Source organism: Fundulus heteroclitus, chromosome 18, assembly GCF_011125445.2.
Source record: "Fundulus heteroclitus isolate FHET01 chromosome 18, MU-UCD_Fhet_4.1, whole genome shotgun sequence".
Classification (NCBI taxonomy): Eukaryota; Metazoa; Chordata; class Actinopteri; order Cyprinodontiformes; family Fundulidae; genus Fundulus; species Fundulus heteroclitus.
Window position 1 is genome coordinate 36,233,376 of NC_046378.1, and position 14,607 is coordinate 36,247,982.

Consider the following 14,607-nt stretch of genomic DNA (forward strand, 5'->3'; position numbering starts at 1 on the left):
CATCTTATTTCAAGTGCAGTATATCTAATTATCTTATTTTAGCGGTCAAAATACTCATTCCATTGGCGGATAATCTTATTTACCTGCTCAAATCTAGGACAGAAACACTAATTTTAAGAACATTTACTTATTTTTAGATCCTTTTTTGCAGTGTGATATGCTTTTTTTTTCTAAATCGTCCAGCCCTAATTGAGCATAAACACTATGAGACTATGGAGCAAGTGTTCAGGAAACGTACTGATTTGTTCCACCGCTTCACTATTTAGCCGTCAGCTGGTTAACACCGATTCGTACCACAGAACCAAGAGGAAGCTTAGACCGACATAAGCTAACATTTTATCAGACGGCGTTAGCTTACGCGTCCAGGTTTACTGCTGCAGATCCGGGGCTTTCCCGACATTTTTAAGTTGCTCTCAAACATGCGCGTCGTGCCGCTACCTGGTAGCGATAACGCAACTAGCATGTAGCATCGTTCAGCATTTAATTTTTCCCTTATCAACCTTTATAGGGAAAGTTCCTCCTAACGACAGTTTTGTGTGTCTCTTGTGGAAAAAGAGGCTCTCGTGTGTTTTTTTTTTTCCTGTAGGAACTCGACTTGTTAGCAGGGTTTAAACTTCCAGCAGCAGATCGTTGCTAAGAACAACGGCTGCAGGGAGGCGCAGCGTTTCCGTTATCGCAGGAAGTAGGACAGTTTGGGAAAACGTATATTGATTTTGACACAAATGAGTGTCTTTGAATAATGAATTTTTTTTTGTATCGATTATATCGAGATATTGATTATTTTTAAACAACCCTACAGGGGACCAAACAAAACCCGCAACAATCTAGACTTCCCAAAAAAAAACAAAAAACGACGTCAATCCAGGGAGGAATAAAGAAGTATCGTTATATACAGCAACGCAGAAGAATAAAACAAAAGGGTAAATAAATAACGTTGTCAGGACTCGGCTATGAACCGTTTTATTAGTTTCCATCTCGACTCTGTAGTCTCCAGCTTCAGCTGTTGTTCGTTTCCATGATGTAACCCGTGTTTAAATCCGTCTCTCCATTGCGTGATCCTGGGAGGACGCAGCCTCAGCCAATCAGAGGCGCTACCATTAGAAAAAAAAAAAAAAAACTCTCTTAATCATCATTTCCCAACGCTGACCTGTCAGCTTCTTAGGTAACAACTCCCAGAATGTAGCGGGTTGGATCCAAAAGTTGTTAAATTCTCAAAAATGCTCTTTATGTTCCTAATTATGTACATATTTCTGAAACTCTACAATCCCAAAACGTGGATTTAGTCACCCCACATTCAGGCTGCTAGTTAAGTCCTGACATGAATGTTTCCTCCAAGTCACATTTTCTTCTAGCTCCCATTTTTCTTTAACATCCCAGGTAATGGCTCTTGATCCACCGTCTGTGATTGATAAGAACAACTCCTCTACCTTAGTCGCGTCCTTGGAGAGACCCTCCCCCATTTGCTAAACCGTTCTAACTAGTGATACATCGGTTAAAGGAGGTAGGAAAAGGAGCCTGTATGCTTCCTCCCGCCGCTAGTTCTGCCTAGGAACCCCCGGTGAAGGTTTATCCCACAATCCTTTGTGTGACAGGACGTACCAGGACAGCCCCCTCAAGGATATTAATGAAAAAAGACGTCGCTCCATCCAAATAATAGGGATGGGAATCGAAAACCGGTTCCTGTTCAGAACCGGTTCCGTGTTTTCCAATTCCACGACACCGTTTGGCAGCTCGCTAAACGATTCTCTTTTCGATTCAGTCGTGCCGCGGCTCTGAGCAGCACAACGTTAGCACAACGTTTTTTTTTACGCAAGTTACGTCACGTTTTATACGCAAGTTACGCACACGGCGTTCAGTAAGCACGTGTGCGTAACTTGCGCACAACGTGACCAGGCTTAAAGCAAAACAAAAAAAAATGCCGCCCCATCAGGGGAAGCAGTCGAAAGTTTAGCTTCATTTTAAGGAAGAGAAAGATGGCAACGAGGCGCTTTGCAATCATTGCAAAGTGGCATATACATCCGCGGGAGGAAATAGATCCAACTGGCAGATATACCTGTGCACACAACATGGCATACAATTTAACGAATGTCGTGTTTTTGATTCTTACCGGACAGAAGCTAAAGTTATGACCAGCATGGAAGGCAACTCTGGTGGTAAGTAGCTAGTTTTACATCACTGGCTGTGCTTAATGTGGTTCCTAGTAAATCATATGCCATTTCTGGAAATAAATAAATTTCCTACCTCTCTTTGGGGTTATTAAGGGAGTGTGCCTTTATCGTTAATCCAGCCCTTCATTGGTAGCATGTTTAATTAGAACTACTGGTAGCTGGAATTCTCACATGATTCTAGCTATTGCAGTGGATGTAACGAAACATGCTACGAAGTTGCTCCGCAGTTCAGGGAGCGAGAGAAAGGTGACGCTCGTTTATTTAAATCAGGGGGAGATGAGTTTATTTCCCAAAATTGTACAGTAATGCTTTTTCATTGAACGGATGGCTTCTCCGTTAGATTTAGATGACTGAGGTTATCTAAAGAAAGATTAATAAGCAACAAACTTACATTTTCTTGTATTCTAAACAACTCATCTACTGAATTTAAGTTTGTTCTTATATTCCTTTTTTTATTTAAACAAATATAAATGTTACTCCAGTTGCACATTTGCTGTGGACATCTTGACCTTGTTAGTTGGTAAGGTCGTGTGATAGTTAAGTAAACAAAGTTGATGCTCATCATCAAACTGTTTTTTCTCCTTTTTTCCCCAAATTGGAATCGAAAAGAGAATCGAAAAGGAATCGAATCGTTTCACAGAATCGATAAGGGAATCGGAATCATGAAAATCTTTTCAATTCCCAACCCTACCAAATACCCTTAATAATATCTTCTAGCTCCTGTTCCCTGACCTTTCATGGGGTCAACCGTAAGAACTCTATCATGGGGAGGAAAGGAGCTTTGGACTGCTGTGGCGACTCCGGACAGCCTTTAACTCGTAACGTCGTTACGTGACGGACACGGAGATGGACGATGCGAGTCAATTCCGGGCCTACAGCGTTCTGAAAATGAACAACGAAAGTGTGCGCTCTCTTCTCTCCGGACATTTTTGCAGATTTCCGTGTTGTGCTGATACGTCATGCCACGCAAAGGACTGTGGGATACCTTAAGGGTTCTCAGCGCCGGCGAGGGACATTGCGGAGTTCCTAGGATAAACTAGCCGCGGGAGGAAGCATAAAGGCTCCTTTCCTTAACTCCTTCCTTACTGACTATTCGGACAGCACTTATGGCGACCGCTGACGCACTTCCGCTTTTACTAAAGAGTCATTACTCTGTAAGGGGATACGGACTGAGGCTAAGTGTCACTACCACTGAGCTATATAATACACTGGAGTGCTAATCACCGTCTGTTTGAACGAGTCGCTTTGAAGCCACCAGCCGCCATATTGGTACTCCCTATTTCCCCCCAGTAACTAAGGAATATGTGCGCTACAGCATCGAATAACGAGGATTTTCTCATGTTCAGGGGGGGCTTAAGACTTTTAAAATGTCAAATGCCATATACTTTTATTTTATGTTCTAAAAATATCAAGTACTGAGAAAGTCATGTGCTGAAATATTTTGCATTTTATTCATTTAAACATATATGTTTAACATTTATAAATATATAAATAATATAAAAAAACATATATTTACATATGTGTATACATATATATACATATATACATATACACATACTTATATATACATATATATATATATTTAATAAGAATATCATGTAAAATATTTCAGCACCTAATTTCCTAGTAGTTGATAGTGTTAGTACATCCACTGACTGTAGAATTACCTGTGAAACGTTTTCACTCAGCCAGAAAACTGCTTGTTGTTGCAACCAAATCCTATGGGATTCTGTGAGAGTAGGGAGTAGCAAGATGGCGGCCAGTGACTTCAGTTTTTCGGCAAAATCAGCACTCCAGTGTATTATATAGCTCAGTGGTCACTACCTGATCAGCCCTGTAACAGGACCCCCGAGCAGTCCACAAAACTGCCTGAGTGTAATGTCTGACTCGGATAATGAAGAGAGGGATCCGGCGATGCTCGATGCCGAAGTCGCACCGCTGTTTAACTCTCAAGATGAAGAATTTGAGGGATTTGCGGAAGAGGAATGAATCAATAAGTGAGCGTATTTTTGTGCACCGTTTATTTTACGACGGAGTTGAATACAGTTTGATTTACCGGACTGTGTTGTTTTCTTATTTAGTGGAAGTTTGAACTGCAGACAGCCCAGATTTAGTTTGCACACCTTAAAGCCGATCTTCTATCTTAGTTTTCTGAAGCATCTCTGATGAGGTGACCCTCTCCTCCCGGGTACATACGGCTACAATCTGCCGTCTCCGGGTCAAGCAGCCTGCCGGATCTTAAAATTCGTACAGGGTTCCCACACCTTGGTGAACATCAAATTCAAGGACCTTTCAATGACTTTCCAGGACCAATTTCCTCAAATTCAAGGACCACACGTGGCGGCATTTACCTACTGTGACCGCTGAATAGGTTATCATATTTTAATACAATGCAAATTCAATAAAAGACTAAACGGCATAGAAGTTGTTGGGTCAGAAGCAATGCAAGAAAGTGGACTTAATTTATAGCCTACATTGATATTGATCATATTCATAGCCTACATTTATATCCACAGTACATGGCTATGCCATACTACATTACATATAAGATGTACATTAGCCTACCGTTTATGGAATTTTATGGAAAAAAGTGCAGGATTGAGATGTTCAGAATTATATCAATTTGTTTCACTTACTTTCATCTTTGATTAAGCTAGTTTTTGACTTTGACTCTGAAAAGTCACTAAATATAGCGACAAAGTCGCTGAGTTGGCAACACTGCGTGAATGTAACCTATTGGCCTAAACCGTAGCCTACCAACTAACGAAGAAGAGCAAACGTACTTTTGCAAATTAAAAGTCTGCGGAATCAACATAATTTTAAAAGATCGTGTGGTAGTAAAATAATGACACATGAGTCGTCATCCGTGTGAACTTTCAACCCCACAAAAAAAATTCAAGGACTTTCAAGGATAAGGTGTTTTTTTTTGGCTGTTTTCAAGAACTTTCAAGGGCCTTGAATTTATTTTTTCAGATTCACAAACTTTCAAGGATTTCAAGGACCTGTGGGAACCCTGTTCGTACCTCGTTGAAGAGAAGTTCTCTGCGCTGTTGTTTCCTCAGGTCCATCTTCTTCACGGCGACCAGTTTTCCGTTGGTCTTCACCGTGGCGATGCAGACGATTCCCGTGGACCCCTCGCCGATCTTGATGTAGTGATCCAGGTAGGTGCGCGGGTCGCCGGGGTCGACCACCATCTGTAGCGCCGCTCTGAACTGCTCGTGGGAAACCCTCTGGGGCTCCTTCTGGGGCGAGCGGCCCTGAGGCGGACCGGCTGATGCCGGGGGCCCGGAGGGCACAGGGGGACGTGGGGCCGGGACATTGGGGTGAGGGGTGTGCGGGTGCTGAGAGGACTCGGGGGTCAGGATGGGGTGGGAGGCGTGATGGGACTGCGGGTGGCTCATTGGGGGCTTGGAGGTGGAAGAACCTCGGGCGGAGCTGCTGGAGGGTCCATTCTGAGGAGAGGCTTCATGGTGTCGGCCCACCTGGACGTCAGAGAGGAAAAAACAGCATAAACACCGGATCCAGTCAAAGGGAAAGGTGACACACTCCACAGAAACAACCTCCATGTATAAAAATGGTGGCGCCAATAAGAACGGATTTAAGTTAAAGAGCTTCCATGTTTAAATTATGTTGCCGTTTGAAAAGAAAAGGGGAATCGTGCATAAAAATTTGATATTTATAGCATGAAATTGACGGCTGAGTAAAAATCAACGCATGAACGTAAACATTCCTGCATTCTAAATTGTGGCAAGTTAAAAATACAAGCATCAATAAAGTGACCCCCTTTGCCTCAATAATCACGGTGACATCCAGCACTTTAACTTTTTTTCTTAACTTGCATTATGAGTTAAATGTGAATAAAATAAAACAAATTTAATCCACGCCCTTCTTGGAACCCAGTGAAATTAACTTCCTGATTCTCCGGCCAAGTTGGCCTGTAGATGTAAGAATCAACCGGCCAAGCATATTTTATTTACCAGCCAAAATAAAAATTCTGACTGACTCCTACTAAATATCTTCACATAATCCCGCTACAAAATTAGCCTGAGCTAAAGGCTAGCTGTTAGCAAATGGACACGACGTAGCTGCCGTCGCTCTCGTGTAGGGCTGGGCGATATGGATTAAAAAATAAATCTCCGATTTTATCATACCAAATCCGATTAATCGATTTTTTCCTCCTTTTTGTTTCATAAAAAGAAATTAAAGATATTATTATTATTTATTATTTTAAAACCTTGCTTTTTATGTCAAGTATTTCGTCAGGGAGTTGACCTGAATTCAAAGTGCAACTAAAAACAAGCAGTGAAACATGCTTGTAAAACAAGATGGCAGCCGTGCCATTATAAACAATGAAAATATAACAAAACATTTGCTGCTAGTGGTATTACACATTGAGCTAAGAACAGGCTTCACTGCACTTGTGAACTTCAAACTAAGTTAAAAAAAAAAAGTAAATAAGTAAATAAAGTATCTCGTATTTTGGTAATAAAAAAGTTTCCACTTAACAATATTTTGACAATACATTTGCCTAAACATATATTCAGCATCACATGCTGTTCTCTTCATGGAAACCCAATGAGTATATTGGCAAAATAAAATCCAGATTTTCCAAAAATGAAATCTTAAAGAATTGTAAATTCGAATTAATCGATTAAATCGATTTATCGCCCAGCCCTACTCTCGTGTCACACGTGTTTGTGTACGTTTGTTGCCAGAAGACCTGAAACAAACAAGAATGACTGAAAAACACGACTAATTTGGTGCAAACATTTACTCGCCACGTGGCAGCTAGCTCGCTTTCTGAAATTTACTCGCCAAACGGAAAATTTACTCGCATCTGGCGCCTGGCGAGTGTTAATTTCGGACCCTGCTTGGAACCCAGTGTCATTTTCATGAAGCTAAACGGGTGACGCACATTGGCGCGCCTTAAAGGTAACCCGGGTCACAAATTGCAATGAAAGATGTCAGATTGAATTCTGGCCGCAGCAAATCGGCATTGAAGGAACAGCAGGTTGCAGGCGTTAATGCGCTGAATCAAAGGGAGGCGAGCAGGAGGCAAAAAGAGTCGGTCACCTGTCCCGTGGGACTGCGTCCACCTTCGCTGTCTGTCCTCGGGTACGTGTTGAACGGCCGTGCGTTCTGTTGGGCGGTCTTCATCACACCTTCAGTCATCGGCAGGTTTGGGGTTCGGATGTTGGGCCCTGAGAGCGGCCTCTTGTCCCTCGGAGACGTGGGACTGCCCTCGCGTGCCACATAGCTGGACTTGGGCCTGTGGTCGCTGGCTTGGTCCCCCCTGCGAACCACCTGGTCCTGAATAAAAAGCACACGGTCTTAGCTGCACTGATGTTTATCGCATGCAGGAGGATAAAAACTGCAGATTTAACTATGAATCGGGACTAAATGTAAAAGAAGAGATGCTGATACCGGTTTCTAGTTTTCTTTGAGACCTGAACTGCTGATTCCAATTTTGACCAATTGTGATTTTTTTTTAATTATTATTCTTTTGTAGTCTGTTGCTTTTTTATAATTATATAAAAAAAAATACTTATTTTATAATTATGTTGTACATTTTTGCACAATTTAATGCCGTTTTTTTATTACTGTATAGTATTTTTTCTTCTGTTGAGGACAATTTTCTTATGTATATTTAGGTGACACACACACACATATACACATATACATATATATATATATATATATATACACACACACACACATATATATATATATATATATATATATATATATATATATATATATATATATATATATATATATATATATATATATATATATATGCACTGCAAAAACAGAACTAAAAATAAGTCAGATTGTCTTGAACTTAGTGTATTTGTCCTTGATTTCAGCACATAAATAAGATCATCTGCCAATGGAGTGAGTATTTTGACTCCTAAAATAAGATAAATAGATATACTGCACTTTTACTTTACTTTTACTTGCTGCTGAAACACCTGAATTTCCCCACTATGGGATGATTAAGGATTATTCTAGTTCTTCAATTTTGCTACAGACAATATGTGAAGCAGGTTCTGTGATGGAGTACTAACTTTTTTCTATTGAATACGAGAGGAAAAAAAGAGGAATGCCAAAAATTATCCTAATTAATGCATTAACATAAAAAAAAAACAAGGAGAATTAAAGATTATGAGCTTATTTGACATGTTTATAGATTTAAAACGGTGGAAATTGTTCATTTTTAGGGGGCTGATGACCAAAGAAAGCGGATTTCTCTGTATTTCAGCTGCCGACCGCTGATCAGAACCCCTGAAGGAAAAACCGGTTGAATGCGATCTGTGTCAGATTGATCGGCTCTTTTAGAGAAAGCAGTGCCAGACTAAAGTGGTTTGGATGCGGCGCTGCTGCACCTGGTCCCGAGGATCTCTGTCTCTGTGAGCAGGGGGGTGCTGTCCCGACCCGATCCGCTCCCTGTAGGCCTTGCTGGGCTCTTGGCCCCGGGGCTGCTGTTGGGGCCGGCCGTGCATTCCCTCGTCTCTCGGATGAGGAAGGGTGCCTCGCTGACCGTGGCGTGGGTCACCTCCCGCCTGGTGGTCCTGCCTGTGTCTGGCAGAGCGATGCGGTTAGTCGGTTAGTCTAAACCTCTTTGTTTCTTCAGACAACCTCTGGTTTTTTCTTACCTGTCTTGTCTATCTGGGTGCGCGTAGTGCCTGTGCTGAGGGTCTCCGTTCTCCTGCTCTCCGGCCACGCCGCCCGAGGAGCCGGAGTCCCTGCGAGGCTGAGTGGGGGGGCTGCCTCGTCGCAGGGAGTTGGAGCGAGTCACGGACATGGTGTCGAACTCGTCCAGCAGCCATGTTAACGAGCCGTCCGATCCCAGCTTGGTGCCTCTCACGATCGTCTTGAGGTTTATAAGGGGGGGAATATTTAAGATAAATTAGACCAGGGGTGTCAAACTCATTTTGGTTTAGGGGCCGCATACAGCTTAATCTGATCTCAAGAGGGCCACACGAGTAAACTCATTGCAAGATTAAATAGAACTAATAAATGTGGACTTGTTGATTTTTATATTAAGTGAATTTCACTTTTACACAATATATTATGAATAACCTCAGCGTTTTTAAGAAAATTATGTGCAATTTCAACAATACTTTTACTCAGTTAAACATTTACTTGTGCATTATGCATAAGAACTGATCACAGTGATTATACAATGTTGAAAAACATTTATTCACATTTTTTGGAACTTAAAAACACTGTCCTGCATGACAAAATACATCAAACAGATGTTAAGAAATGATTTGAATTTTTCCACACCTGAAGCTTAATCTGCTAATTAAAACACAGCGCTCCTCGTGGACAATATAGGAAGTGCATATTTTCAATTAAACGAAGTACATGTTTTTTTCAATAATTGTTTTATCATTCTCTTCCTTTTATCTTGTCCACTTGTGAAAGTCAAATCTGATGAGCTCTTTGTGGCATATTATTGCCACATTGCCAGACAGGACACTGGAAAAAAAAAAAATAAATAAAAAAAATAAAAAATAAAAAAATACAATTTTTTTTTTTTATAATGATGATGCATTTAGCCACAGGGCCGGACTAAATTGTTCGGCGGGCCGGATCCGGCCCGCGGGCCGTATGTTTGACACCCCTGAATTAGACTTTATTGATCTCACAGTGGAGGAATTCACGTGTCACATCGGCTCAATAATCAAAAGAAGGTGCCAAAAAGAGGAAAAGGTGCATGCACTGCAAAAACGGAACTAAAAATAAGTCAGATTGTCTTGAACTTAATGTATTTGTTCTTGATTTGAGCAGGATAAATAAGATGATCTGCCAATGGAATGAGTATTTTTACCCCTAAAATAAGATAATTAGACATACTGCACTTGAAATAAGATGATTGAGATGAGTTGTTCCTATTTTAAGTGCATAAATCTTATTCCATTGGCAAATCATCTTATTTGCATGCTACAATCAAGGACAAATACACTCATTTAAAGAAAATTCAACTATTTTTTTGTTTCGTTTTTGCAGTGTGAGGTTTATACAGTGTGTCCACATATATACTGTGGATCAAGAGAAAGAAAAAAATAAAATAAAGCAGAGATTTAGGTTGACTTATGTATATTTAGGTGACTTATATACATATGCACTGCAAAAACAGAACTAAAAATAAATCAGATTGTCTTGAACTTAGTGTATTTGTCCTTGATTTCAGTACATAAATAAGATCATCTGCCAATGGAGTGAGTATTTTGACTCCTAAAATAAGATAAATAGATATACTGCACTCAAAATAAGACGATGGAGACGAGTTGTTCCAATTTTAAGTGTAAAAGTCTTATTCCATTGTAACTAAAATAAGAACATTTGACTTATTTTAGTTACATTTTTGTAGTGTGGATTTGGTGTTGTGCATTAAAGTGATACCAGGTAAAGAACAACAGTGAGGTTGCTGAAGTCTCCTATTTAGCAGGATTATTGCACAGGGTATTAAATAGTATTTACACATTAGTTATAAAAACAGTAATTGCACATTAGTTATAAAAATAGTAATTGCACATTAGTTATAAAAATAGTAATTGCACATTAGTTATTGCACAGGTTATTGCAGTTATAGTTGTGTTATCACGAGAGGAGCTGTTTGTTTCGATCGGCCACAGCAGTCTTAAACAATATAACTGGGTGACTTTGGTTGGTTAAGAGTTATTTTAAAGGTTTTCTGGGAGAAATAACAAACCATGCGTACAAATATATGAAGAATGACAATTATAGTACCTCGCAAAACTATTAACCCAGTAAACTGTTTGCATTTGTCACGTTACAACCTAAAGAAATAACGTATTTTGGGGGCACCTTAAGCGACAGATCAACACAACTCTGTGTATAAATGTCAAGGAGGAGGAAAATGTTTTAATAAAGAAATTTCAGTGTGGCATCCTTTACTCTGATAGCCCTGCATAATATATAATTGCAAACTGCAAAAACAGATCTAAAAATAAGTAAAATGTTCTTAAAGTGAATGTATTTATCCTTGATTTGAGATTATTTGCCAATGGAATGAGTATTTTGACTCATAAAATAAGATAATTAGACATCCTGCACTTGAAATAAGATCATGGAGGTGAGTTGTTCCTATTTTACGTGCATAAATCTTATTCCATTGGCAGATCATCTTATTTACCTGCTCAAATCAAGGACAAATACACTCATTTTAAGAACATTTTACTAATTTCTAGTTCCGATTTTGCAGCGCAGCTGTTCTGTGAAGGCCTCAGAGGTTCTTTAGAGAACATTAGTGAACAACCAGCTTCATAAAGACCAAGGAACCCAGCAGGTTTAGTGTAACTCTGATAAGAGACGTACCCTAAAGGAGTTGCATCTGCAACAGCAGTAAAACCGCTAAGTATTAACCCCGGGGGGCTGAATATCAAGCCACACCAGATTTATTTGTAAAATAAAATGTTAAAAAAAAATTATGCATAATTTTTTTTCATACACTTTACATTTATGCACTACTTTGTTCTATATTTATCCATAAAATAAAATTGCCAGAACATGCATTGAGGTTTGAGAAGTTTGAAAGGCAGTCTGTCATCATCACTGTTGTATTATTTAATAGGGCTGGACGATATAGAAAAAACTATATCAATAAAATAAAAATCACATTGATCGATGTCGATAATTATCAACAAATTCAAAACATATATTTTAAGTGCAGTCCTGCCCATTTTATGCTGTTGCTTAGCAACCTATTTTTAGATAAAGATCACACAAACACTGAATTGAAACTCAACCAAACTTTACCAAAACGACTGTTTTTAAATAAGAAAAAAGAATGCTTGCTCTCTGAAGTCTCTGAAGGGGGCGGAGCTTGGTTCCTGGGTCTGCGTTGTGATTGGCTGGGAGGATGTAATGATGTAATATAAACCTACATGGCTAGAATGTAAAAGTAAGGAAAACTGTTATTCTATTGAACTTTTTATTGATTCTTTTTTTTCTCTATCGTCGATATACATCTGTCGCTCGATATATATTGTTATTTAATTATCGTCCAGCCTTAATATGTAATGTAAAAAAAAGGGTTATTCTTCACAATAATTTTAAAATTGCACATATGCCAGGTTTAATAAAAAATGTGGTTTCAATAACATTGGAAAAATATAATTACTGTTAAAACATATTTTTTTTATCTAATTTTCCTTTGGGATCAATAAAGTATTTTTGAATTTGAAATGATTTTGTAAAGTGAACCTTTATGCAGACGACAACATTTCTTGCTCTACCGGTTCTATGTAGGAGATTCCAACTAGCTTTCAGCTGACGTAAGTGCTTGAACAAAATGGGATTATTTTGAGTTTGTGCCTTTATAAACAATGTATTCAGATTATTATTTTTTTTGTTTTTCAGTCCAGTATTGAGAGAGCAGCGTTTGTGGCTAAGCCCCACCTTTCGCGGTTCTACGGTAGTGATGACCGTCGCGTCGATGAAAGGTTTGGGCCTCTTCGCCGTGTCTTCGATGAGGGACTGCCACTGCCGCGGCAGCCCCACAAACTTCTGCTCCTGCTCGTCAAAGTCCGTGTGCACGCGGTGCTCGAAGTTGGACGGAGCGGAGATCTGGACTCGAGGCTTCTTCTTTTTGGCAAACATGGTGGCCGAGGCTGCCGCTGCAAGCGAGCATCAGATCTGCATCGACGGAGGAGAAGGTTGTGGGACAAAACGCAGGATTTAGACGTGATTAGCAAACAAATGCAGCAGAAAAGCAAAAACAGAGTTGCAGCTATAAACACAAATTACACAATAAAAGTGCTACACTGCAAAAAGAGAACTAAAAATAAGTGAAATGTTCTTGAAAATAATGTATTTGCCCTTGATTTGAGCAGGTCAATAAGATTCTTTGCCAATGGAATGAGTAGTTCTACCCCTAAAATAAGGTAATTAGATATGCTGCACTTGAAATAAGGTGATGGAGATAAGTTGTTCCTATTTTAAGTGCAAAAATCTTATTCCATTGGCAAATAGTCCTATTTACCTTCTCAAATCGCGGAAAAATACTTACATTTCAAGAAAAATTTTCTTATTTTTAGCTCTATTTTCGCAGTGTATGCATACATTTCGCTAAATTAACAACCCATACACTGGAACACTTCATCAGAAAGCTCATCAGATTGCATGGCGGCCTCTCTCTGCCTCTGACCTTTAGCTGAAGGCCATCAGGAGGCACAGCCAGAGCTTCAACCCAAGGCTGATAACAAGACAACAGCTTCAAGCGTCTCCCCCAGTTTGGAGGAGGATGACGGTTTGAGGAGACGGAGAAGCATCTTTAAAAAAGGTCACTCCCTGAACATAACGAGCAGCTTTTATGATCTCGCTCGTCTAAATTAGCCGATAGAGGATGGGACGAACACGTCTCAGCATCACTGGGTCCGCCGATGTAAATGGAGAACGTAAGATAAAAGTAGAAAACAGCTACTAAAAATAAAAACAATACTTGGTCTGCAAGGTGATACCGGCAGTGAGGAAAAATATTAAATTTATAACTGAAGCCGAGTTAAACTAAAGCTTAGGTGTAACGCAACAACAAACCTGGAAACAAGCAGCTAGCAGGAATCTATGTGATCTATATCTAGAGTCACTGCAGGACTGCTTCACATTAGGAAAATATGCAATGAAATAATGGTTGGATTTCTGCATTGATAACAAGATTATCCAGGTTAAAAAAACATTTAAAATGTTTCAAATGAAACAGTTTTTTTTATTACCTTAATCACTTCCTTTCGCTCTAAATCTTAAGTTGCATTAAACGTCAAGTGTCCACAATCATATGCCTGGTATATAACATTTATTACAGGCTGGGACGTTTTTTTTCATGATGTGCATCGCTGCTTATTGCAACAACAATGAATTTGATGTGATATATTGTGCAGCTCTAATAAACTGCCAACAATTCAATTAAACGCTGAAGATAAAAGAGCAGAAAACACAGATTTAACCTGATGTGATTCACGGTTTTTGACTCAACATTGAACATTTTAATTTGATGCTAAACGTTATTCAGAGTAAGGGAATAATGCTCTTTCAGTGAATGACAATTATTATCTGTAACATTTGTATTAAAAATAAGCTTATCTTCACAAGACGGCATTGTGGAGACTTATAAGTCACTTATTTACAGAAATAAGCCTGAAATTAACGGGTGTCAAAAGTATTCACACCTATTACTCAAGTAGAAATGTAGATACCGGGTGTCAAAATACTTCTGTAGAAGTAGAAGTATCAACTCACACCTGTTACTCAAGTAAAAGTATAAATGTACTGGATATAAAACTAGTCAAAGTATTAAAGTAGAAGTAACCCTCCCACCATTACTATAATCGTAGAGGATGATGTTAATATTGAAAGAAATAGGGATTGGATAATAAAAGGTCTGTTTAGGTGCAACACTGAGCATCAAGTA

General features: G+C 39.4%; 1 protein-coding gene across 3 annotated transcripts in view; it reads right to left on the minus strand.

Moving 5' to 3' along the window:
* Window positions 1-14,607, minus strand: part of pak4 (p21 protein (Cdc42/Rac)-activated kinase 4) — a 59,024-nt gene that overhangs the window by 17,988 nt on the left and 26,429 nt on the right. For 2 of the 3 annotated variants that reach the window (XM_012868301.3, XM_021319390.2), the window contains exons 2-6: window positions 12,600-12,836; window positions 8,825-9,042; window positions 8,555-8,750; window positions 7,242-7,478; window positions 5,192-5,650 (exon numbers count right to left, since the gene is read on the minus strand). In XM_012868301.3, coding sequence (XP_012723755.2) covers window positions 5,192-5,650; window positions 7,242-7,478; window positions 8,555-8,750; window positions 8,825-9,042; window positions 12,600-12,800 — 1,311 coding nt within the window. In that variant the 5' untranslated portion in view covers window positions 12,801-12,836. The remainder of the gene's footprint in view (window positions 1-5,191; window positions 5,651-7,241; window positions 7,479-8,554; window positions 8,751-8,824; window positions 9,043-12,599; window positions 12,837-14,607) is intronic. The other variant, XM_021319391.2, reaches the window with a different exon arrangement.